Source organism: Cuculus canorus, chromosome 1 (genome assembly GCF_017976375.1).
Source record: "Cuculus canorus isolate bCucCan1 chromosome 1, bCucCan1.pri, whole genome shotgun sequence".
Lineage (NCBI taxonomy): Eukaryota > Metazoa > Chordata > Aves > Cuculiformes > Cuculidae > Cuculus > Cuculus canorus.
The window spans coordinates 126596611-126621497 of NC_071401.1; the positions used below are offsets into that span (position 1 = coordinate 126596611).

General features: G+C 46.1%; 2 protein-coding genes and 1 gene segment (V, D, J or C); all 3 read right to left on the minus strand.

Annotated features, from left to right (window-relative positions):
• Positions 1 to 857: 857 nt before the first annotated feature.
• On the minus strand, positions 858 to 6262 carry LOC128850910 (trypsin I-P1-like). Its single transcript, XM_054056011.1, has 6 exons — positions 6188 to 6262; positions 4154 to 4351; positions 3211 to 3373; positions 2349 to 2602; positions 1778 to 1917; positions 858 to 1007 (listed from the first exon to the last, which is right to left on the minus strand). The coding sequence occupies exons 2-6, from the start codon at positions 4191 to 4193 to the stop codon at positions 858 to 860; spliced, it is 747 nt and encodes a 248-aa protein (XP_053911986.1). The 5' UTR covers positions 4194 to 4351; positions 6188 to 6262.
• Positions 6263 to 7764: 1502 nt separating this feature from the next.
• LOC128850912 (T cell receptor beta variable 14-like) lies at positions 7765 to 8690 on the minus strand. The segment is given in 2 exon segments: positions 7765 to 8187; positions 8595 to 8690. Coding segments are annotated over 2 exon segments (354 nt in total).
• Positions 8691 to 21155: 12465 nt separating this feature from the next.
• Positions 21156 to 24520, minus strand: LOC128850911 (trypsin I-P1-like). Its single transcript, XM_054056012.1, has 5 exons — positions 24438 to 24520; positions 23496 to 23658; positions 22633 to 22886; positions 22077 to 22216; positions 21156 to 21305 (listed from the first exon to the last, which is right to left on the minus strand). The coding sequence occupies exons 1-5, from the start codon at positions 24475 to 24477 to the stop codon at positions 21156 to 21158; spliced, it is 747 nt and encodes a 248-aa protein (XP_053911987.1). The 5' UTR covers positions 24478 to 24520.
• Positions 24521 to 24887: the final 367 nt, after the last annotated feature.

Genomic DNA, 24887 nt, shown 5'->3' on the forward strand with positions numbered 1-24887 from the left:
ATGGTTGGCCTTCTAGCTCTGAACGCAGATTACCGGCTCATGTCAAGCTTCTTATCAATCAGCAACCCAAAGTCTTTCTCTGCAGGGCTGCTCCCAATCACATTGTTCCCCACCCTGTATTGAAACTGCAGATTGCCCTGACCCAGGTGTAGGACCCTGCACTTGGCACTGTAGAACCTCATGAGGTTCACATGGGTCCACTTCTCCAGCTTGTCCAGGTCCCTCTGGATGACAACCCATCCTTCTGGTGTGACAACCGCACCACTCAGCTCGGTGTAATCTGCAAACTTGCTGAGGGTACGCGCGATCTCACTGTCTATATGATAGTTGAAAATATTAAAAATATTAAACACTACAACATCTGTTGTTTTCCCATGTCCACTGATGTGGTTACTAGGCATTGTTGTGTCATGTTGTTGGGAGTGCCAGTGGGGGACACAGGCAGCATTTGCGTTGCTGCCTGCTTGTTTTTTTACAGTAGGAGTAAGCGGCCTGCATGTTTCAACACACTCTCTCAGCTGTCTTAGGCGGTTCTGTAGTAGCCAAGTAAATGCTGATAAACAGAAAAGGTATTCTGCTCCGGAAATGGCTGCTGTAACTGTTTGAAAGACTTCTGAAGATGGCAAAATGTTCTAAGATTTTGCGGGCTGAGAACTGCTATAACTATTAAATATTTCCCCTGAGTGACACACCCTGCCCTTGTTCTTTATATCATAGTGTATGGAAGTACGCAAAGAAATGCTGCACAAAGAAGGGGTGCCTAAAAGTCTTTATTTTAACATAATTTTTGTGTGTTCAGTCCCAAAAGAGAAGAAAATGATGAGGAGAAAAAGTAGGTGACGTAGAGCAAGAGTGTTTCAGTTGGAAGCCATGGTTTCTTCAATCCAGGAGACAAAATTGCAAACCTTAGTGTAAACTCCAGGATAGCCTTTCTTTGCACATCCAATACCCCAAGAAACAATGCCCTGGAGCTGCCCATTGCAGACTACTGGACCGCCGGAATCATTCTGTGTGCATAAAGGATACAGATATTCAGAAAAGGGCAGCAGCACAAGTGAGGAGTCAGAGATGCCGGAAATCACTGACAATTCGAGGGAGCTCCATTGGGGTTTTTCTACACAGAGGTTCTACAGAATCCATTTCTGACTACCATTCTACACCTGATGCTACTGTGCCTTACCTTAGCTCCACAGGCACCACAGCTAAGAATGAAATGAGTAAGCTGCCTGGGCTTGACAGCTGCAGTTCTCGGCAGATGCCTTAGTATATGTGTGTTATTTTGCCAAATATTTCCAATCAGAAATATTTCCATGTGGGAAATCCAGAGTAATCGCCAGCTGTGCCCATTTCCCACCCCGCCTGGATCCTGGCACACTGGCTCTTTCATTTTTGGCAAGTCCAAAACTAACATTTGTGTCTTAAGCTCTGAAGTCCCCACGATCACTATTGCCTCTCTGGTGCAGCACTCCTTCATTTTCAATAGCCGAAGGTACAGGAGGTGGCATGGTCTGCTTGTGGAGGATTAGGGCAGAGAGGCGGGAGGACAATGGCAGGGGACGATGATTAACAGGGTGCAACAACCCCTAGCTTCACCGAATAAGAAACTTTCACCCTAAGTCTCCCCTGTTGTTCCACACAAAGAAGAAAACCCAAACCGAAACCCCGGCATTCAGGTGTGCCAGCAGAGCGAGTACACCAGATTCTCTGATAGGGTGGCCTCTTCGACTAGCAAAAGGCAGGAGAAAAACACATGGGAAAAGAGAGGCAGCAGTTTTACCTGGCAGGAGTCTTTCCCTCCCTCGAGGAATCCTACGCAAATCATGTTGTTGGTAATTTCCATAGGGTAATAAGCATTGCTGCACTCACTTGAGGAGAGCACAGGAGCCTCCAGGCACTGCAGGGTGTCTGGATATAGATCTATAAGAAAGTAGAGACAGTTGGTGACATCTCGAGTTCATTTCAGAGCCCAGAGAAGATCTTTCTTAGCAGAAAAGTAATGACTGAACATCCTGCTTATGCACTTGACATATTTCCTCTGAATAGGAATCACAGCATGGACTCCTTTTCTTTTGATGGAACAGATTCTATCCATGCGTCAGCTGTCCTACACTTCAGACACATCAATTTTAATGCTTCCATGTTTGTAACGCAGCACAAAAGGAAGGACCTGATAAGGGCTTGTCTTTAAAGCAGTTGAATGGTCACTGCCCTTCACAGCCTGGTCACTCAAAAAAGCCTATCTCACAGCACTTCTCTGTGCCTTACCCTATACCGATTGCACTTGAGTGTGAGGTCTTAGAGTGCCTCCTGGGCCCTCGTGATGCTGTACATTCCCACAGAATACTCACGGCCATCGCTGAGTGTGTTGCCCCATCCAGAGATGAGGCATGTGGTGCCTGCATCCACACAGCTGGTAGGCAGAGAAACCGTTTGGACGGCTCGGGTGAGCTGGGCTGGTTGGGCAAGCTTGATGAGCATAATGTCATTGTCCAGTGTTGCAGAGTCATAGCCAGGGTAGAGGATGACTTTAGCTACACTGATAAGCTGCTCGGTGGATTCTGTAAGCGCCAGGTTGTGTTTCCCGAGCTGCACTCGGAAGCGACTGGAAAAGAGAAGGAATGGCATACACTTTACTGCTCCTGACGGGCGATGAGGAACCTCCCCCTCATTGTGTGCACTCTCTTCAGTATCACTCTCGTAGCAGCTGTTTTCATGCAGGTTATCTTTCTCGTCCTGCAAGAAGTCCTGGGGATCCACCCTGTGAGATCCTACCTGCTCCCAGTACAGGTGGCGAGCTTCTGCAGGTTTATTTTGATGAGATGGAGAAGTTGAGTATATAACAATGCTTTATACAAACTTTCTGGAAAGGGACAAACTGCTATCACCCTGACGTCATTCCTCTTCCTGTTCTCCAGTGACCAAGTTTTAGCAAGACTAATGACTCTTGTGGGGAACTGCAACTCCTAACTCATTGCTAGAGGATCACATTGTCATTTCAGAAAGTGCTCTGCATTCACAGAAACTTTTGCAGAGGTGGAAAACCCTTCGTGATGCCTCAGCCTCGCTTCCTGAATGAGCCACCCATTCCCTGGTTGTCTCCCGTCAGGATGCAGTCGCTTACATATTTGGATCTCACAGCTCAGAATTCCTGCTAGAAGCAAAGTGGAAGAAAGAAGTAGGTTACAGGAGAGCCTAGGTTTTTCAACTTACTACTTGTAGCAGTGAGCAGCCGACAGGACCCACTGGCTGTTGATGAGGGAACCTCCACAGAAGTGATACCCAGAATTCAGGGACACCTGGTAAGGGACGGAGTTTGCTGCACAGGTATAGCCTCCCACGATCTTGTCATCATCATCGTTGATGGGGAAGGCAACTGGGAGATAAGAAGTGCCGTAAGTTAACATCTGGCATAAGGAATCTTGTGGCCCTGGGACTGATTGCAACATCTCACTGGAGGTCTCTGTTTCCATAAAAACTCACAGTAGCAGTGGGAGCGAGCACCGCCCATAGTCCAGAAATGTACAGCAGCTTTAGCACTTCCTGGGCCAAAGGCCTTAGCTTAGGAAGGGACCTTAAAGATCATCTAGTTTCAACCCCCATGCCATAGGCAGGGACATCCTACTAAAGCAGGCTGCCCAAGGCCACATCCAACCTGTCCTTGAACACCACCAGCGATGGGGCATCCACAACCTCCCTGGGCAACCTGTTCTAGTGTCTCACCACTCTCATGGTGAAGAGATTCTTCCTAATGTCCAGTCTAAATGTACCCCTCTCCAACTTATACCCACTCCCCTGGTCCTATCCCCACAAGCCTTTACGTATAACCCCTCTCCAGCTTTCTTGTAGGCCCCCTTCAGGTACTGAAAGGTCGCTATACTTCCTAGTCCTTAAGAAAGAGACAGTCTTTGTTTGAAGCTATGGACACATTTCAGTATTCCTGGGTTTAAGAACTCCTGTGAAGGCGTCCTTTCCCCGTTTTATGGAGCAATCAAGTATGAACAGACAGCAATGAAAAGAAGTTACAGTGCTCCGACTTGAAACTTTTGCAAGAGAAATGTGTACTTCGCTTTCCCACAATGGACTTCCTTGGAAATCTGCTCAGAAAATGAGCTTCCTCACAAATTACAAAAACAGAAGTAAAAAGTATACTCACCAGCCACGCCAACAAAGGTGACAAAGAGGAAGAACTTCATGATTTTGACTCAGCCTCAAGCCCAGACTGGTAGAGTGGAAGAGTGGAGCTGCTAGAAATACATTTTTGGAAATGGCCTTATCTCTTGTCCAAGGTTTTCTCCAGACAAAAAGTACACAGTGGAAAATTAGAAGATCCAAATGGGAACATTAATGGGTACTGGTAGAAAGGACAAATAACGTATCAGTTAATCATAAGCGTTTCCTGAGACAGAGAGCTATTTTAAATTATTTCAGATGGCAGCCTTCAATTTAAAAATATACTTGATCTTTGGAAGATGTGCAGGTGTTTGCCCATTTCTTTCTTATATGCAGCACCTGTTGAGGGCAACCCTCCAGCCCCTTTGAGATTCCTCTACACTGACGGGGTCATTCTTAAAAAGGCGTATTTTTTTCCAGAAGGTGAGTGTTGTTGGTAATGGACAGTAAGGTAATATGTATTTCTTTGACGACACACCACCACTACCCCCAAACTATTCAGTGTTGGCCACCACCTCCCAAGTGAAATTGTTCAAATGTGGGAATGAGCCCTGTATTTCTGTGAAAGCATTTCTCCCTCCCAATCCAAAGGATAATAATATCAGCCTAAGTACTGAACCATGTTTTTCTAGTTAGCTTTGCAATGTTCTGTAGTTACTTATCTTTGCAATAGAAGTATTTCAGTACCACAATAATGTTTACGGGTGTAATGCGTATGAACAAAATGCTGTGAACAAAACTAATGAGATCTTCCAAAATCCTTGGGAGGGATAACTTCTGTCATGACATTGAATTTGCTAAAGTTTAAATGGTTTGATGACTAATCATTTTCCAAGCAGCTGCCGACTTCTGCATGCAGGCTCCTGAAAGACATGGGGTCACCTCAAGTGACTGTAACAGAAGCCATATGCTTTGAGATGCTAAAATGGCATGAGAGACTAAGCAGTAATCTTTCTACTTCATTTCTTGATCACTTTTTTTGAGATCCCTTAAGTACTGGTAGACACAGTGACACTGTCCAGATGGAAATTTTCCATTATGTTAAAGGACTAGTCCAAGATGAAGGGCTCCTTCAAGGGAGCTGGGCTCTTCTGTGTGATGGAGTTAGGAGAAAGCAAGGAACACAAGGTGGGTTAGTTCCACAACTGTGGCCTCCACGGTCTGGAATACAGTACGGGAAAGATCCCCTTTCTGGCTTTGACAGCTCTGTCCTTGCTAGCAGAGCCAAAAGTATGGTGGGTTATTGCCACAGTGCACCTTGCAGCTTGGGGCTCCTCACCTACAAGACCATGCTCTGTCCGCAGATACCCTCGAGACTTGGGCTACATTGAATATTATCAGAGTTTTCAGGTCACAGGTTAGTGGCACAACTCAGAGACCCTGGCACACTGCAGCGTGCTTATTCCCTGGGGACTGGTGGGGCCAAGGGACCAGCACACAACTAGAAGTTCTCAGTGACATGGTCCTGACAGCATTCTGGAACTCCAAAGCCTTCCCACATAGCAGCTGGCTGAGCTCTGGATTACCAGTGAGACACCTGTACTCTTGGAAACTGCAGTGTAAGCAATCCCAGGAGAACACACATTAGTGCACACGGCAGTGCTCAGTTCCGGGTTCCTTTGTCAGACTGAATTCCAGGGTGGCCTTGGCTTTCTAGCTGGTGGAGAAAGACTGCATGAACTATACCACATCCTGCTTACCCATGAGTCACACTGAAAGGGAGAAGAAACAGAAGAATATTTAGGAAATAGAAGGGGGTTGTGTGTGAATAGAGGACAGAGAAGAAAAAACAAGCGGTCAGAGAGAACGAGAGCAGAGGAGGAAAGAGAGAAGTGATCTTTAGATGGCTGAGAAAAGAGACAAGGCAGTGAGTACAGGAAGAAAGCACGAACAAAAGGCAATTCAGATATGGGAAAGCATAGGACAGAAATTAGAGAACAGGCAGTAGAAAGGCAGATGATACTAGCACTTTTCTTATTGATACAGAGCTAGGGGGCAAGAGGAGAAAACGATGTACCGTCAAATACAGGATTGTGTGTGTGCTGGGGGCAGATCCCTGCTTCCATGGAAAGGTTTGTGCTGTGCTGCTCCAGCTTTTGAGGCACTGTGGGTCTTGCTCAGCACAGAAATATGTGCCTGAGTCATTGAGTAGGACATGATCTATCTTCACAGATAAGTGGCTGCTCTTAGTCCCGTTACTCTGGAAGAGGTTTCTGAATTCCTTCTCAATCTCTGCCACACCACCTTCCACCGAGTATACAACCAACTGCAGAGTGGCCTTCTCCCCAGTGGGCAATTTGTACCAGTACATAGTTGAGAGTAAACTCTGCTTGTGGGAACAGTCCAGGGTCACAGGGTCTCCCGCTCGGACAACTGTATCTGGTGATTGCTGAAGGGCCTGGCCTGGAAAGAGAAGGGAGGAGATGTGAGGAATGAAACGCGTTGAAGACGACACAAACACACGTCCTTGAAGTATGACATGGCATGAGGTGGCATAGGGATGTCAATGAGCTTGAGACAGTGTCCCATTTCTCTGACAGAGACACATAGGAGAAAAAATCTCCCGCTTCAAATACAGTAACAAGTTTGTTAGGAAAATAATGAATTTAATGCTCTCAACTGAACAGTTGAAAGTGGCACAGGAAAAAAAATGAACATCCTTAGAATTTTCCATCTTAAGCATTTGAAGAAAAGTTCACCTCATTCCTGGCCCGTCTTCCCCTGGGAAGCCTTGGAGAATGGGGCACTACCAACATCTGGGCACACATCCGAGGCAGCAGCACATCCCATGCAGATCTTCAAGCAGAAAGCAGGGGCTTTTCACTTACCCCCAGGGGCCATTATGGCCACTAGAAACCAGTGGAGAAGCATGAAGAAAGGCCACCTCCTTCCAGCAATCTGCCCGTGGTGGCAGTCCAGGCACAGAGCTGTGTGAAGAGGAACGGTTGAGAGAGGAAGACACACTCTCTTTGTGGGTGGGCAGGGCAGTGAGAGACAGCCTGAAACGTGCAAAGGCAGTTAGCTGGGTGGGCACAGTGGGAAATGACACCCGCACGCAGGCACGAGGTGCATGGACCCTGCTCCACTGACTTCTTGCTTTGTGTGTGTATGCATGGATGGGAGATAAGTGTTATCACAGGAGCGTGATGGGGCTGTGTGGCAGCCTCAGGGTGAGCATAGCACAGAAATACACAAAGAGCCACCAAATGAAGAGAAGAGAAAGAAAGCTCAGGCAGGCATGTTTGTGCCAGTTGCCTCTCAGCTGAGTCTCCTCTGGACACCCTCACGCTCAGGCTCACAGCCCTGCAAGCTGCAGCGTGGAATCTCCTTATCACAGTGTTGCTCGTCACAGTGAGCATGATAAGAAGATTTGGCTGGCGTCAAATGAAAGGAAGTCTGAGGAGTGCAGACTGAGCAGGGGCAGAAAGAAGAAGATGGGGAGACAGAGAGGCAGACAGGGCAAGAAGGATTGGTAGAAGTTAATGTAGTGTAAATGAGAGTTAAATGAAGAAGGAAGCAAGGAGGAGTGGGTTGGTAAGAAGAGAAAGCAGCAGAAATAAGCGCAAATAAGTCTGAGAAGAGGGGGACGGGAAGGCTAGGAAGCAGAAGAGGTAATGAGTAGAAAGGGATCATCCTGCCTTGTGCAGCACCGACAGGGAGGAAAGCAGGTCCCTTTTGTGCAGGAGGCGGTTTGCGCTCAGCTGCCTCAGCAGCCTGGCCACTGTGCTTCACTCTCAGCACAGTAATAGATTCCAGAGTCATTGAGAAAGGCATGCTCTATCAAGAGGGTCATCCTGCCTTCTTTTATTTCACTGCTTTTGACATGTTGGAAATCCGCTTCAACATTTGATTTACCACCTTCGAATGCAGAAGCCACAGAGATCAGCCTGGAATCCTTCCCTAAAGGCAGCTTGTACCAGTACAAAGCCGTGCTGGAGGATTTCATCTTGAAACAGCCCAGATTCACGGACTGGCCTTGCTGTACCACTGTGTCCGGAGACTGTTCCAGAGCCAACACTGAAAGGGAAAAGGAAGAGCATTAAGGAGGAGGGAAATATGGGAAACCATGAACTAGGCACCATTGGTTGCTAGGGAAGAGATTAAGAAGGAACAGGAGAGGCTAGGCAGTGGCAGAAGGGATGGGATCACTCTTTGGATCAGCAGGTGGGTTTTCCAATCTCTTTCTGATAAGCAAGAAACATTCCTGGGCAGTTTGTGTCTAAAACCAGCAGCCATGTTGACGTTGTGCAAGGAAGAAAAATTAGAGAATCATTGCAGGAGATTTAGGGTTTCCTGCCCACCTCACTCATTGCCCATCCTCAGCAGAGGAAACCCGGGGGAATGGAACTCTACCAGCAACTGGGTACACATCTGGGACAGCAGCAATGGATGTCAGTGCCCAGGGGTGACTTGAGGTCACTTACCCACAGGAGCCAGTGTGGCCACGAAGAGCCAGCAGGGAACCATGAGGAAAAAGCTCCTGTCCTTTCAGGGATCTGCCTTTTGTGGCTACCCAGAGATATGCAAAGAGGAAGAAACAAATGAGGATGAGATATATTGGGGTTGGGCAGTGCACAAAATGTGAGATATGATTGGCTGGCTGGGAACACTGGGGAATGATGCACACAATCACAGGAAGATATTAAACCCCACAGAGGTGTGGGCACTGGGAAGGTGAAGAGGGCAAAAAGGCATTGTATGGACAGAACTATGTTGAGATAGTTTTCATGGCAGTCTGAGTGTGTAGAAGGCAGAGGAATGCTGAGAGGTTCATCCTTCTTAATTCCTTGGGAGCTGGAGGAATGAGGTATGAAGGACACACATAGGTCCCTTGCATTTTTCATGTGTTTATCCCTCTCGTCTGCAGCCATGGCTGGTTCCTTCCCCACTCCCTACCCCTCTGCCCTGGTTGAGTGAATAGTCCTCTCAGTGCCTTGCGAGGCCTCTCGTGGGCTTTGCGGTGAAGATCTTTCCCCATCTCTTTCCCTGAAGAGCAAAATAGTACCTGTACCTTCTAGCTGCTCTCCTGCAGCAAACTGTGAATTCCACAACGTTACAAATTTCTCTTACTCTCTTCAGAAGAGCTGGAAACATCCTTGAATATCCCAAAGGAAAGAGTGGGATGGGGGAGGGGAGATCTCTTAGCCTGCCCCATGCTAACCCTACCCATGGCATTTCTCATCCTGGGAGGAGGAGGCACACAAAACAAAGCTGGCCAGGACCTCCCTTCCTGGCTGCTTTCTGCAGCCCTCTTTCCCCCCCAGAGGGATTGCATCGGCAGGAGATGTCCTGTCCCCCTGCAGCCAGGCCGCTCACTTGTGTTTGAGTATTGGAAGTGCTCCAGGCTGGTGCAGTGATCATTGTGGTGGGGATGGGATGTATATGAGGGGATCAGTGTCTTTGGGTGTGTGCATGTGTGCATACATAGGTGTCCACGTGTGTGTGTCTGGATGTGTGCAGTACACTCTCCAGCCCTGGCCTGGCTGACTTGGTGAGAAGGATGGGAGAGGAAGGTAAATACCTGTGAAGGATCCAGAGAAAGGAAGAACGACCTGTGTGTGGTTCAAAGGGGGAGGCATGAGGGAGAAGAGATGCTGAGGACTGGGACCAGGGTGGCTTCTCCCTCCACCTTCCTTGTTGAAGACCAGTTGCATAAATTCTTCAGGGACAGTTTCTCCCTGTCACCTGGGCAGGCCTGGTTGTCTTATTCTCATGCTGCCTCTGGGGAAAGGGCTTCTGGAATCTGGAAGGTTTGCTTCAACAGAACTCTGTATCTGGAGCTCTGCCAAGAGACAGGGAAGGAGAAACAAGTGGAAATGCACTGGGATCCTTGGTGGTACTTGTAGTTCATAATGCTGAGAAGGAGAAGGATAGTGAGGTGCCATCCACATCAGTTTTTCTCGAGGGAGAAAATTCAGTGAAAGGCATAAGAAAATCAGTGCACAGCTACTGAGCAGGAGACACTGGATCAGCAGGTCGAGACTATGCTGTTGCACAGTATCATGGTTTAGCTCTCTCCCAGCCTAGTCAGCAGCTGAAGACAGGACAGTTGCAGCCCCACTCCCATCCCAAAAAGGGATGGGGAAAGGGAAATGAGAGAGAGAGGGAGACTTGTGGGCTAGAAACTAAAACTGAAAGAGATTAAATTAAACAATAGTAAGAAGAAAAGAATAATATTAACCAAAAAATAATGAAATGTATACAGACAGACATATTCAAATTCCTCAGTGACTATAAGTTGCAACCAATGCTGCAGGGCAGGCACAGGAAAGGTCCCTGGCTGGACTCAGTGGCAGATAGGAGCTGGATTCAGGACCTGGATTCAGGACCTACACAGATCAGGAATGGGAGCAGATGGACAGATGAGGTCCTCACTGGATACCAGCCATGGAGGAACAGGGCTTGACCCTCATTAGCCCTCAGACTTATACTGAATGTGACATATCTAGAGAGGACTACTCTGTTGGTCAGTGTTGGATCAGCTGTCCTATCCACTCCTCCCTCTGAGTGCCACCCTTTTTTTGCCCTTTTGACCTGTGGTACTCCATTAACACAAGGATAGCCTTGGTTTCTGTAGGAACAAGTATAAGCCATGGCCTTTCTGTGAGCCAGTGTCTCATTACATTGGTGATAACTACAAATATTAAGAGTTATCTCCCAAAGAGACAGACGCTGTCTGAAAAACATGTTGTTTTCTCTCAGAAAAATGAAGTTACTTAGGAGAAGCTTAGATGAAAAGTTAGAGAGTTGATTCCACTTTATCTCAAACCAGCACACAGTTTATTTGCATGCCTGACAGCATCTCCTTCTCCCCACAGCTACAACATGAGCTGGAGCACCCCTGTCCACGTCTATTCCTTACAATCCATGAAGGACTCCTCAGATCTCTCATTGGTGGATGGTGACAATATACTTGAGCATCAGCTTCCCCCGGAGGCTTCCATTCTCTTTTCCTACTCAGTGACGCTGGACATAAAGGAGAGTGGGCAAGTCAGGGCAAGCTGACTTGTCTTGCAGCAATGTGGGCACCTGGAATGTCTCCTGCTGTGATCAGGGACAATCCGCAATATAGCTTCGGTTGCCTCCTTCACGCCCTTTAACCCATAGACTCCAGTGCCTGCAGACAGCCCGAGTGTTTGGCTCCTGGAAATTCCTGGGTTGCCTCCTCCTGGAGGTTTGTGATCTTCGTAAGCCCACATCCTAGACAGCTGGGGTTGTGGTTTGCAAGCTTGTCACTCCCACCAGGTTCCCAACAAATTCAAATGTTGAAATTGCACCTTGGCCCTCCTCCACCCCTCCAAGCTGCTCTGTTCTCTATGGACACCATTTGTAGCCTTTGTTTCCCACCTGTGGTTCTCCACAAACCCAGAGCCCCATAGCTCCACAGTGAAGGGAGTGGAGAACTTTACATGGAGAAGGCAGGGGCCTGAGTTTGTCTTTTGGGGATGAGACATGGGGAGGAACTGCCACAAAGGGGGTGAACCGCTGTTTGAGCCATGGCTGTTTTGGCTGTGCATATGAAAAAGTCTCAGATGAAGAACAGCCTCCCACAGTTACTTTTGGAGAAAGGGCCAGGGGGTGGGTTTTTTTAGTTAATGGATGGTATTGAGCTGACAGGTGAGCATACGTTTCCCCTCTTGGCTGGGGCGAGCTTATGTCCCGCTCCTCCTAGGGGGAGGCAGAGGGTTTTGGGAACCCGTGGATTAAGGGATAAGCAGGGACAACTGCCTGTTGGGGGGCATCTGGCATACGCCACGCCTTAGGAGTCAGCTTTTGGAGCATCCCAGCGGGATGAGTGGGATGCCGCATCTCAGCAAGGGGCACACTTCTGCCCCTCTGCACACTTTGGAGAAGCTGCATGTGGATCAGGGACGGGGCGGGGGGTGGGGGAGAGGATAGTTGTGACAGGGACAGAGAGCAGCAGAAACTCCTGCTCGTTCAGCAGTTACCGTGTGCCACCTTGTGCTCAAAATTCTAACTGCACCGGTTTGGCCGTGCATTCTCCTGCCTGGAGCACAAACGAACTACCTCGGCACATTAAATGGGAAGGTTGTCTGCTCTTCACCTCAAACCGAGTGCATTGCTTCTCCATCACCAAAGAATTATGGGCCTGGGCATAAGAGGAACACCAGCTCCAGCATCTGGATTCCTTATGGATCTGGGTATCGAGCAGATAACCAGGAAAATACAGAAAGGAAAGAAAGTACTGAGAAATCCAACACCTGCATCCTCATATTTATTTTGAGATTAAACCTATTATCCCAATGAAAATAATTCTGTTATGCCATTGAGTACCAATGCCATAATGTGATTCAACCTATAGCTGGACTTCTATTTATCTCATAGTCCCAGCAGGAAATAATCCCCCTAATCTCTGCCAAGAGAGAAGTCATAAATAATCCTGAAACAGAGACCACCCTCATTTTTTCCCCTGAGGAAGAATCAGGGCTGCAACTGGGCTGGTTCAGAATGCCTGAACGTTTTTGTGCAGTTTTGCATGGCAGATATAAGGGGACAAATTATACACTATTGTAGTTTAGGAGTTGCTCATGCTCTGTTTTGGTAATTTTTGCCATACTTAATCCTGTTACGGATCTTTCCCTTCTCCATAGGAAGCTTCTAATCCTTATTTGTTTCTCAGGATGAAACGTGTTTATAAGAAAACTCCGCACCAATACCAGTTTAACGGCCAAGACAAGCCATGCTGCTCCCTTGGAGGTGCCCTTGGTCTTGGACTAGTCCTTTAAGGCAATGGAAAATTTCCATCTGGACAGTGCCACTGTGTCTGCCAGTACTCCAAGGATCTCAAAAAAAGTAATCAACAAATGGAGTAGAATGATTATTCCTTCTTAGTCTCATGCCATTTCTGCCTTTCAAAACATATGGCCTATGTTACAGTCACTTGAGGTGATCCCATGTCTTTCAGGAGCTACAATGCTGAAGTTGGCAGCTGCTTAGAGAATTATTATTCATCAAACCCTTTAAACTTTAGCAGATTCCACTTTGTCCCATTTTCATGTTCATCTGTAAGCTGTGAAAAGGAAAGGCTTTGTAGTCCATGAATTTCCAGTAGTTGAGAGGGAGAGAAGGAAGACAGTTCCTTGATTTTTATTGTCACGTCTCTCACAGCAGTCTTCATGGGCCAAGCTGTGGAAAACTTCAGAGAAAAAGGACAGGTGAGAATATGCAAGCAAGAGACATTTAGGGTCATATTTTCTAACAATGGTGTCATTTTAGTGGAGTAAACTCAAAGAAAAGGAAAAATTGCGTCACTTACATCAGTCCAGGATTCTTCTTTACAGTTTACAGAAGAAACAGCTAAAAAGACCCAGGAAGAAGTACACAGACACTTTGAGCTTTTTACCTGGATTTGTTTCAGGGACACTAGGAAGTTATTTTCATAAACTTTCGGTACTTTTGACCACAAAGTCCTAAAATTAAGCAACAGCCCCCTCTCAGGGCATATCTGCCTACCAAAAAGATGATATGATGGAAGGAGAGGATGGTTTCCCCTTCCTTTTGGTTCCTTTTCTCTACCAGCCTCTGGATAGTCCTGTTTCTTCTTAGAGGACGTTCATTCACACCCAAGTTGTTCCACTAAAGAACAATATTGTTTACCAAATATTCATCTTCTGCTCCCAAGCAATACCTACATTGCATGATAGCGCAAACTTGACTGTCCAGTTAATTCTATTCTGAGTCAGTTCTTTTCTCACAGGAATCCTGAGAAACAGCAGCTGTTGTGGGAAACACCTTCTGTTTAACATCTTCATTAATGATCTGGATGATGGGGCAAAGCCTAACTTCTGCAACTTTGCCGACAACACCAAACTGGGAGGAGTCGCTGGTACACCACAGGGTCATGCTTTGTCACAGTTTAACCCCAACCTGGCTAATTTCAGCATCTAAAACTGTGCAGATGAACTCTCAGTTTCCTTCCCCCACCACACCCACCATGAAAAGAGGAAAGGAAAATGAGAGGAACAAAGACTTTGGGTTGCAAACTAAAGCTACAGTTTTAATGAAATTACAATAATAATGATAATAATGATGAAAATAATCAGGAAGTAATAACAGAAATACAGATATATGATATTGCACCCCCATTCCTCAATGGCTATAAGTCACCAGAAATACTGTAGAGAAGACACAAGGGAATGGGTCTACAGCTAGGAGGGAGCTGGGCTCAGGAAATGGATTCACGAATGCATGGATCGAGGATTAGCAGCAAGCAAAGTCCTCACTTAATGTTGTCCATCATAGAGGAGGATGAGACCCTGGTGGTTTCTCAATTTTGAGTACAACGTATATGGGATGGAATACTCTGTTAGATGGCTTAGGGTCACCTGTCCTGTCCTCCCCTCCTTGCAAGAGCCACTCTTTCACACCAGTTTGAGGATGGCCTTGTATTTAGCCAATATATCCTGGGGGCGTCCCAGCTAGAAACCAGTTTGGCAGAAAAGGACTTTGGTTCCTGGTGGACAGTAGTCTGCATCTGAGCTAACAACGGGTCCTTCCTGCAAAGAAAGTGAATAGTACACTGGGCTGCATCATACAAATTTTCACTAGCAGGTCAAGGGAGGTGACCATTCCGGTTTATTCAGCATTGCTGAGGCCACACCTGGAATTCTGTGTCCGGTTCTGGGCTCTTCACTACAAGAGAGACATGGACACACTGGAGAGCAAAGGGCCTCAAAGATGATTAAGGGACTGGAGCACCTCACATAGGAGGAGATGCTGAGAGATCTGGGACTGTTTAGTCGAGAGAGAGAAGGCTCGGGAGGGATCTGATAATGTACATAAGTACCTGAAGGAAGGGTGTAAAGAGGATGGAGACAAGCTCTTTTCAGTGATGCCTAGTGGCACAACCAGGAGCCATGGGCACAAACTAAAAAACGGGAGGTTTCTTCTGAACATAAGGGAATCCTTTTTTTTTTTTTTTACTGTGAGGGTGACTGAGGACTGGAAAAGATTTCCTGGAAAGCTTGTAGAGTCTCCATGCTCAGAGATATTGCAAAGATGTCTCCACACAGTTCTGGGCCACTGGCTCGAGGTAGCCCTGTTAAGTAGGGTGGGTGAACAAGAGGGCCTTCAGAGGCTCCTTCCAACCTCAATGATTCTGTGATTCTGCAAACCCTCCCCAGGAATTGCAGGATGACTATATCACATGGTATAGCATCACTATCTGCATAGAGATATGACTTTATATGTCTCCCTCCATCACCTGGTCTTTTGAGTAGCCAGTGTAACCTCTAGACTGCAGATAGGCTATTATTGACAAACTGCTATTTATTATTTATAAAATATGCTGCATTTTACACAGAGGTGCCTGAGAGTGCACTGCCAAGCACCTTTGACTGTGGTTTCTCTAGCTACATCCCCCCTGCCATGTTCTACAGCAGGAGGTAAAGGAGAATAAATATGAGGACAGGGAGTACAGCAAGGAGGAAAGTTGTTGTTTCACAACTTAGAACATCTGCTTTTTGTGTGGTGCCACTTAGGGCTGGCAAAAGAAGTACTGCATAGGAGAAAACTGTATTTCAGAGCTAGAAGAGGGAACCGTAACTGCAGAATGTCAGGATGGTGATGACTATTAGAGATCTCTGTGGCTTTCTGCTACCACCTGGGTACTGCTCAGCTGTGACCAGTGATAGTCAGCTCATTAACCTGCTGAATGTTGAAGGTTACTGATAAGTTTGTTTTCATGGGTCTTTAAAATTGCATTTTCTCATCTAAACTTAAATGCTCAAGAGTTGAGAAACAGGAAGGGATCTTTCCTGTGTTATGCTCCCAGGGCATAAAGCTGGTTTTCAGTGTTTACGCGAGAGATCTGAGATAAGACTATAACATTATGATTTTCAGGAACTAGTAAAGTATAAAAAGGAAATAAAAAATAATTAAATAAAATCACCTCTCCCAAAGTTAATGATGTTTATGCTTAAAACACCATATATATCAAACTCCATGGTGTTTATATTCCTGCATGGTTTCAGCATAATCTACTTTTCCTAAAACTTTTACAAGGCATTCAGATCATCAGTAATATGTTCCAGACAGTAACAGAATGAATGTGTTTGGTCCCTGTGTAAAGATGTTTTCTAGATAAGAACAGCGGTTGAAGAGAATAATAAGGAACTCGGTGTGTCTCTGCTATGTGAGAGACAGTGCTTTCCTAGTTCTTTTCTGCTGTGTCTGTACCCTGATATGAACAGTGAGTAGATCATGACTTGAGAGTGCTCTGAGGAACACTTACATGAGTGCCCCCTGGGAAGAAGGAATGGTGTGCTATACTTGTTGAGGAGCAGCTCCTATAATCAGAAGAATATTGACTACCAGGGTGTGCAAGGAGCGATGAGCGAAGCTGACTCTGTGGAGGACCGGAGTAAGTCTAGCATGCAACTAGGTTTTGACTTTTCAGAGCTTCCACTGTGTCCAGGGTGAGACTACAATGAACAAGAGTTCCTGTCGCATGTCTGTATTTCCCTAGACAAGAGCAGTTTAGCTTCTTTTAGAGCATAACCTGGAAGCAAAGCAGCAAAGTTGATGAGGAGACTAGGACTCTGTCATGAAATCGAGTGAGTTTGGCAGTACAAAAGTCTACTAGCAATTTTGGTGAAACGGAGTGCGAGTAACTTTTACAGGACATGCCCCAGATTACATGATCAAAACAGGAGCACAGGCAATGGCAGGTGGGGGAACCATAATAATATCCTGTCCTCATTTTTCACAGGCCCATCACAGATGAGCAATTAGTTCATCAATAGCTCATCTCTGTAAGCAATGAAGATAGAGACATAATTAGAGGCAATTTCTGCCTTCAGCTGTCCCTCACAAGAGGAGCACCAGGTGACCACAGCTTCTTGTGGTTTCCTTTCTCTGCCTATGGTTTTGCTGTGAGGAAATGCCTTGGTCCAGCTCAGAACTGTGTGTATTTCTATAGGAAGGAAGTGAGGGATCCTGTAGTTAAGCAGTGTATGTGGAGCAGGTGAATAAAAGTGCTGGAGGGCACATTGTTGCTTGCAAAGCTGCTGAGGGGCTGTCCCTTCTGATACTGAAAATGCTGGGAAATAAACTCTCCGACTCGTTTTGGAGTTTTAGAAAGCAAGCATCCTTTATCAGGCCTGGGCAACATGAGGGAATACGATCTCCATTACTCACATGCAGTGAGACAAGAGCAGGGGACAGAATAGATTTCCCACTTATATGCATATGTATAATTTTTCCCAGAACCTTATGCATATTCTAGCAGTTTCCAAGGACTAATTTTAATGTTATTATGAATTTCACAACAGTCAAATATCTTGTTAATTGGAGCTTTTTGAGCCAGGTCTGCCTGACCTTGCATTTGAGATGGAGAAAGACTGCAAACAGAGGCGATTATAGAAGAAGAATTGGTGCATTATATTTTGACTCACATTCAACTCTCAATTTGTATTTCAAAAACTTTTGAATCAAAGACACTGGTCCCCACTGAGCTTCGGACTTTAAACGATTTTGTTTCATTCTTACTGGCAATGCTCCTGGTTTAAGATACATTCATACTAATTTCACCCTTTTATATCTCCCTGGTATCTCTATAGCCCACGCAATTGGAATCATTGCTTCTTCTACCTCCTGCCGGATCATTGTTCCTTGTGTGTTGATGTCTGGTAATAATAATGCTGTAGCCTCTATGTACTTAGATTCAGGGATAGAGATCTCCACCAATTTTCCATAAACTCAATTTGAGCTCCTAATTTCTCAAACAAGTCACTCCCTAATAACAGTTTTGGGGACCCTGGTAAATATGAAAACTGATGAGTGAGTTACCCACTGTTTTCTCAATGTGAATTGCAGAGGTTTAAAGAATGGTGGGTTTTCCCTGGCTCCCATCACACAATAACACCTATTTTTAATACTTAATTTCTTGTGCACAGAGACAAAAGATTTTTATTTTGACTACTGTCTGTCAAACAGGACCTATTAAAAAACTTCTTCTTACAGTGGTAATCACACTTGATGTCCTGGAGGGAGAAACTATTTCAGAAACTTGATGGGGCATGAAGCGATCTATGGAGACTCCAGGAGTTAATTCTAAGATTATGCTGTGTAAGAACTCTGAGAAAAGATGAAGTTTCAGTGCAGCTGGGCTGCACATTCTGTAGTGAAATGCATTAGAATTTATTAATCATTCCCCATTGATCACTTTTGTTCAGAGTAACTTTTCAGTTTCAGAAAACAAATCATGACTGCACCCTCTGGAAGAAGGAAGTATCTAGAAAACCTAGCTCAGGACCTCTAGTGTGTCTCTCAGGAATAGCAGAATATGTTGCTGCCTTGTGAAGAGCAGAATGCCCAGAGCATTCAATTCCCTACCAGCATGAGACCCAGCGTGAGATGCAGTGAGACCCATGCCTGTTAATTTCTTGAGGGTGGAGGAGCCCAACTTCTTCTAGTGCCTCACCTGCCCACTGGACAAAAGTAACCAGGTTCACACACTTTGTGTCTGTTTGTGCCTCAGTAGAGACACACAGAATTGGCTGCCTGTGTTTGTGCTGATATTTCTGTTATATCGTATGTACATCATAACCCTCTCTTTCCTTTTTTTGTTGAGCATCACCTGATTAAGGAAACTATTAGCACTCTTTGAGAGGAAGATAACTATTCCCCCTTTTCTGGGTACAGACAGGAGAAAAACTTCAACATTAAGCATCCAAGAGACTTGATAGAGGCCAGAACTTTCTATTCAGCTAGGGATGTTTTTCTCCATCTCATGCATACGGTTACAGAACACCTGCATAGCTATAGCACGCGGCTAATAGCCTGTGCAGGAAGCCCTTGCCAGTAACACAGACTGCAATCATCCAAGCACAAACACAGTTGGCCCCAAACAGAGCTGTTTCAGGAGTCTATTACATCAATTTACCAGGGTAAAGTCTACCAGGTACAGACATATGCCCGCAGAACGAATAGATCCATGCGTGCTTTCAGACTCCACTGCTCAGTTCAAACTAGCTGATCCACATTTAATCACACTGACCATTTTCATGAGAAAAATAAAGGGCACTTTGTCCTGTTGACCATCAGGCTCCAATCAGGTCTCACAGCTCTGCAATACTCTCACTCCTGCTATGCAGAACTGCACAATAAAATCAGTGTGTGGAAATGTGAGAGGAGAGAGAGAGAAAGAAACATAACTTCCTCACATCTCAGTTCTCTGCAGATGTCTTTGCTCTTATTACACAGCACAAAGTAGGGAAGAACTTTGCAAGCGATCTCTTCATGGCACCATCCGCCACAGTCATAGATAATGTTCCAGCCATATAAGAAGGGAGATTCTGTGAGGATACTTCAGCAGTTTGAAAATCAAATATGGCATACAATCTGGAGAGTGGAATTTCCTCTTTCCCCACTGGAGACCTGAACACATTGGGGGAAAGTGACAGAGGGCTGGGACTGTTTCCAGGCTACTCTTCTCAACATCTGTCTCTGTTATGTTTGAGAATGCACTCTACTTGATGATAGAAGAATTTCATCCCCCTGTTTTAATAGAATCATACAATGGGTTGGGTTGGAAGGGACCTTAAAGATCATGCAGTTCCAGCCCCCTGCCATGGGCAGAGACTCCTCCCACTGGGTCAGGTTGCTCAAGGTCCCATCCAACCTGGCCTCGAACACCTCCACGGAGGGGCATCCACAACTTCCCTGGGCAACCTCTTCCAGTGCCTCACCACTCTCATCGTGAAGAATTTCTTCCTAATGTCTAATCTGAATCTTCCTTCCTCCAATTTAAATCCATTCCCCTTCACCCTATCACTACATGCCCTTGTAAACAGTCCCTCCCCAGCTTTCTTGTAGGCTCCCTTCAGGTACTGGAAAGCTGCTATAATGTCTCCCTGGAGCCTTCTCTTCTCCAGGCTGAACAACCCCAACTCTCTCAGACTGTCCTCATAGTAGAGGTGTTTCAGCAGTCAGATCATCTTCATAGCCTTCTTCTGGATCCGTTCCAACAGTTCTATATCTTCCTAATGTTGGGGATTCCAGAGCTGGACAAAATACTCCAGGTGGGGTCTAACAAGAGCAGAATAGAGGAGCAAAATCACCTCCCTTGAACTGCTGGTCACATTTCTTTTGTTGCAGCCCAGAATATGGTTGGCCTTCTAGGCTCTGAACACAGATTACCGGCTCATGTCAAGCTTCTTATCAATCAGCAACCCAAAGTCTTTCTCTGCAGGGCTGCTCCCAATCACATTGTCCCCCACCCTGTATTGAAACTGCAGATTGCCCTGACCCAGGTGTAGGACCCTGCACTTGGCACTGTAGAACCTCATGAGGTTCACATGGGTCCACTTCTCCAGCTTGTCCAGGTCCCTCTGGATGACAACCCATCCTTCTGGTGTGACAACCGCACCACTCAGCTTGGTGTAATCTGCAAACTTGCTGAGGGTACACGCGATCTCACTGTCTATATGATAGTTGAAAATATTAAAAATATTAAACACTACAACATCTGTTGTTTTCCCATGTCCACTGATGTGGTTACTAGGCAATGTTGTGTCATGTTGTTGGGAGTGCCAGTGGGGGACACAGGCAGCCTTTAATTTGCTGCCTGCTTGTTTTTTTACAGTAGGAGTAAGCGGCCTGCATGTTTCAACACACTCTCTCAGCTGTCTTAGGCGGTTCTGTAGTAGCCAAGTAAATGCTGATAAATAGAAAAGGTATTCTGCTCCGGAAATGGCTGCTGTAACTGTTTGAAAGACTTCTGAAGATGGCAAAATGTTCTGAGATTTTGCGGGCTGAGAACTGCTATAACTATTAAATATTTCCCCTGAGTGACACACCCTGCCCTTGTCCTTTATATCATAGTGTATGGAAGTACGCAAAGAAATGCTGCACAAAGAAGGGGTGCCTAAAAGTCTTTATTTTAACATAATTTTTGTGTGTTCAGTCCCAAAAGAGAAGAAAATGATGAGGAGAAAAAGTAGGTGACGTAGAGCAAGAGTGTTTCAGTTGGAAGCAATGGTTTCTTCAATCCAGGAGACAAAATTGCAAACCTTAGTGTAAACTCCAGGATAGCCTTTCTTTGCACATCCAATACCCCAAGAAACAATGCCCTGGAGCTGCCCATTGCAGACTACTGGACCGCCAGAATCCTCCTGTGTGCATAAAGGATACAGATATTCAGAAAAGGGCAGCAGCACAAGTGAGGAGTCAGAGATGCCGGAAATCACTGACAATTCGAGGGAGCTCCATTGGGGTTTTTCTACACAGAGGTTCTACAGAATCCATTTCTGACTACCATTCTACACCTGATGCTACTGTACCTTACCTTAGCTCCACATTCACCACAGCTAAGAATGAAATGAGTAAGCTGCCTGGGCTTGACAGCTGCAGTTCTCGGCAGATGCCTTAGTATATGTGTGTTATTTTGCCAAATATTTCCAAACAGAAATATTTCCATGTGGGAAATCCAGAGTAATCGCCAGCTGTGCCCATTTCCCACCCTGCCTGGATCCTGGCACACTGGCTCTTTCATTTTTGGCAAGTCCAAAACTAACATTTGTGTCTTAAGCTCTGAAGTCCCCACGATCACTATTGCCTCTCTGGTGCAGCACTCCTTCATTTTCAATAGCCGAAGGTACAGGAGGTGGCATGGTCTGCTTGTGGAGGATTAGGACAGAGAGGCGGGAGGACCATGGCAGAGGACAATGATTAAGAGGGTGCAACAACCCCTAGCTTCACCGAATAAGAAACTTTCACCCTAAGTCTCCCCTGTTGTTCCACACAAAAAAAGAAAACCCAAACCGAAACCCCGGCATTGAGGCATGCCAGCAGAGCGAGTACACCGGATTCTCTAATAGGGTGGCCTCTTCGACTAGCAAAAGGCAGGAGAAAAACACATGGGAAAAGAGAGGCAGCAGTTTTACCTGGCAGGAGTCTTTCCCTCCCTCGAGGAATCCTACGCAAATCATGTTGTTGGTAATTTCCATAGGGTAATAAGCATTGCTGCACTCACTTGAGGAGAGCACAGGAGCCTCCAGGCACTGCAGGGTGTCTGGATATAGATCTATAAGAAAGTAGAGATAGTTGGTGACATCTCGAGTTCATTTCAGTGCCCAGAGAAGATCTTTCTTAGCAGAAAAGTAATGACTGAACATCCTGCTTATGCACTTGACATATTTCCTCTGAACAGTAATCACAGCATGGAGTCCTTTTCTTTAGATGGAACAGTTTCTGTCCACGAGTCCGATGTCCGACACTTCGGACACATTGATTTTAATGCTTCCGTGTTTGTAACGCAGCACAAAAGGACCTGATAAGGGCTTGTCTTTAAAGCAGTTGAATGGTCACTGCCCTTCACAGCCTGGTCACTCAAAAAAGCCTATCCCACAGCACTTCTCTGTGCCTTACCCTATACTGATTGCACTTGAGTGTGAGCCTCCTGGGCCCTCGTGATGCTGTACATTCCCACAGAATACTCACGGCCATCGCTGAGTGTGTTGCCCCATCCAGAGATGAGGCATGTGGTGCCTGCATCCACACAGCTGGTAGGCAGAGAAACTGTTTGGACGGCTCGGGTGAGCTGGGCTGGTTGGGCAAGCTTGATGAGCATAATGTCATTGTCCAGTGTTGCAGCCCTGTAGCCAGGGTAGAGGATGACTTTAGCTACACTGATAAGCTGCTCGGTGGATTCTGTAAGCGCCAGGTTGTGTTTCCCGAGCTGCACTCGGAAGCGACTGGAAAAGAGAAGGAATGGCATACACTTTACTGCTCCTGACGGGCGATGAGGAAACCTCCCCCTCATTGTGTGCACTCTCTTCAGTATCACTCTCGTAGCAGCTGTTTTCATGCAGGTTATCTTTCTCGTCCTGCAAGAAGTCCTGGGGATCCACCCTGTGAGATCCTACCAGCTCCCAGTACAGGTGGTGAGTTTCTGCAGGTTTATTTTGATGAGATGGAGAAGTTGAGTATATAACAATGCTTTATACAAACTTTCTGGAAAGGGACAAACTGCTATCACCCTGACGTCATTCCTCTTCCTGTTCTCCAGTGACCAAGTTTTAGCAAGACTAATGACTCTTGTGGGGAACTGCAACTCCTAACTCATTGCTAGAGGATCACATTGTCATTTCAGAATGTGCTCTGCATTCACAGAAACTTTTGCAGAGGTGGAAAACCCTTTGTGATGCCTCAGCCTCGCTTCCTGAATGAGCCACCCATTCCCTGGTTGTCTCCCATCAGGATGCAGTCGCTTACGTATTTGGATCTCACAGCTCAGAATTCCTGCTAGAAGCAAAGTGGAAGAAAGAAGTAGGTTACAGGAGAGCCTAGGTTTTTCAACTTACTACTTGTAGCAGTGAGCAGCCGACAGGACCCACTGGCTGTTGATGAGGGAACCTCCACAGAAGTGATACCCAGAATTCAGGGACACCTGGTAAGGGACGGAGTTTGCTGCACAGGTGTAGCCTCCCACGATCTTGTCATCATCATCGTTGATGGGGAAGGCAACTGGGAGATAAGAAGTGCCGTAAGTTAACATCTGGCATAAGGAATCTTGTGGCCCTGGGACTGATTGCAACATCTCACTGGAGGTCTCTGTTTCCATAAAAACTCACAGTAGCAGTGGGAGCGAGCACCGCCCATAGTCCAGAAATGTACAGCAGCTTTAGCACTTCCTGGGCCAAAGGCCTTAGCTTAGGAAGGGACCTTAAAGATCATCTAGTTCCAACCCCCATGCCATAGGCAGGGACATCCTACTAAAGCAGGCTGCCCAAGGCCACATCCAACCTCTCCTTGAACACCACCAGCGATGGGGCATCCACAACCTCCCTGGGCAACCTGTTCTAGTGTCTCACCACTCTCATGGTGAAGAGATTCTTCCTAATGTCCAGTCTAAATGTACCCCTCTCCAACTTATACCCATTCCCCCGGTCCTATCCCCACAAGCCTTTACGTATAACCCCTCTCCAGCTTTCTTGTAGGCCCCCTTCAGGTACTGAAAGGTCGCTATACTTCCTAGTCCTTAAGAAAGAGACAGTCTTTGTTTAAAGCTATGGACACATTTCAGTATTCCTGGGTCAAGAACTCCAGTGAAGGCGTCCTTTCCCCGTTTTATGGAGCAATCAACTATGAACAGACAGCAGCGAGAAGAAGTTACAGTGCTCCGACTTGAAACTTTTGCAAGAGAAATGTGTACCTCGCTTTCCCACAATGGACTTCCTTGGAAATCTGCTCAGAAAATGAGCTTCCTCACAAATTACAAAAACAGAAGTAAAAAGTATACTCACCAGCCACGCCAACAAAGGTGACAAAGAGGAAGAACTTCATGATTTTGACTCAGCCTCAAGCCCAGACTGGTAGAGTGGAAGAGTGGAAGAGTGGAGCTGCTAGAAATACATTTTTGGAAATGGCCTTATCTCTTGTCCAAGGTTTTCTTCAGACAAAATGTACACAGTGGAAAATTTGAAGATCCAAGTGGGAGCATTAATGGGCACTGGTAGAAAGTACTAATAATGTATCAGTTAATCATAAGCCTTTCCTGAGACAGAGAGCTATTATTTCAGATGGCAGCCTTCCATTTAAAAATATACTTGATCTTTGGAAGATGCGCAGGGACTGGAAAGCATTGCATCGACATTGGCTTTTTCCGCCTACTTCTGCGAAGCCAGGCATGTCTTCACATTAGAGCTGCAGATACCAGCCCAGATACCTTGTTTTCCTTGGAGGGCAGTGGGCTG

What these genes read in the sequence shown, in the direction of transcription:
- LOC128850910 (XM_054056011.1), bottom strand. Translation starts at nt 4,193, where the DNA reads ATGAAGTTCTTCCTCTTTGTCACCTTTGTTGGCGTGGCTG. An exon ending in GCTGCTCACTGCTACAAGTA is followed by an intron (nt 2,603 to 3,210) that starts GTAAGTTGAAAA and finishes TCTCTTTTCCAG; the next exon opens with TCGCTTCCGAGTGCAGCTCG. An exon ending in CAACACACTCAGCGATGGCC is followed by an intron (nt 1,918 to 2,348) that starts GTGAGTATTCTG and finishes ACTTTCTTATAG; the next exon opens with ATCTATATCCAGACACCCTG.
- LOC128850911 (XM_054056012.1), bottom strand. Translation starts at nt 24,477, where the DNA reads ATGAAGTTCTTCCTCTTTGTCACCTTTGTTGGCGTGGCTG. An exon ending in GCTGCTCACTGCTACAAGTA is followed by an intron (nt 22,887 to 23,495) that starts GTAAGTTGAAAA and finishes TCTCTTTTCCAG; the next exon opens with TCGCTTCCGAGTGCAGCTCG. An exon ending in GAGGGAAAGACTCCTGCCAG is followed by an intron (nt 21,306 to 22,076) that starts GTAAAACTGCTG and finishes TTATGCACACAG; the next exon opens with GAGGATTCTGGCGGTCCAGT.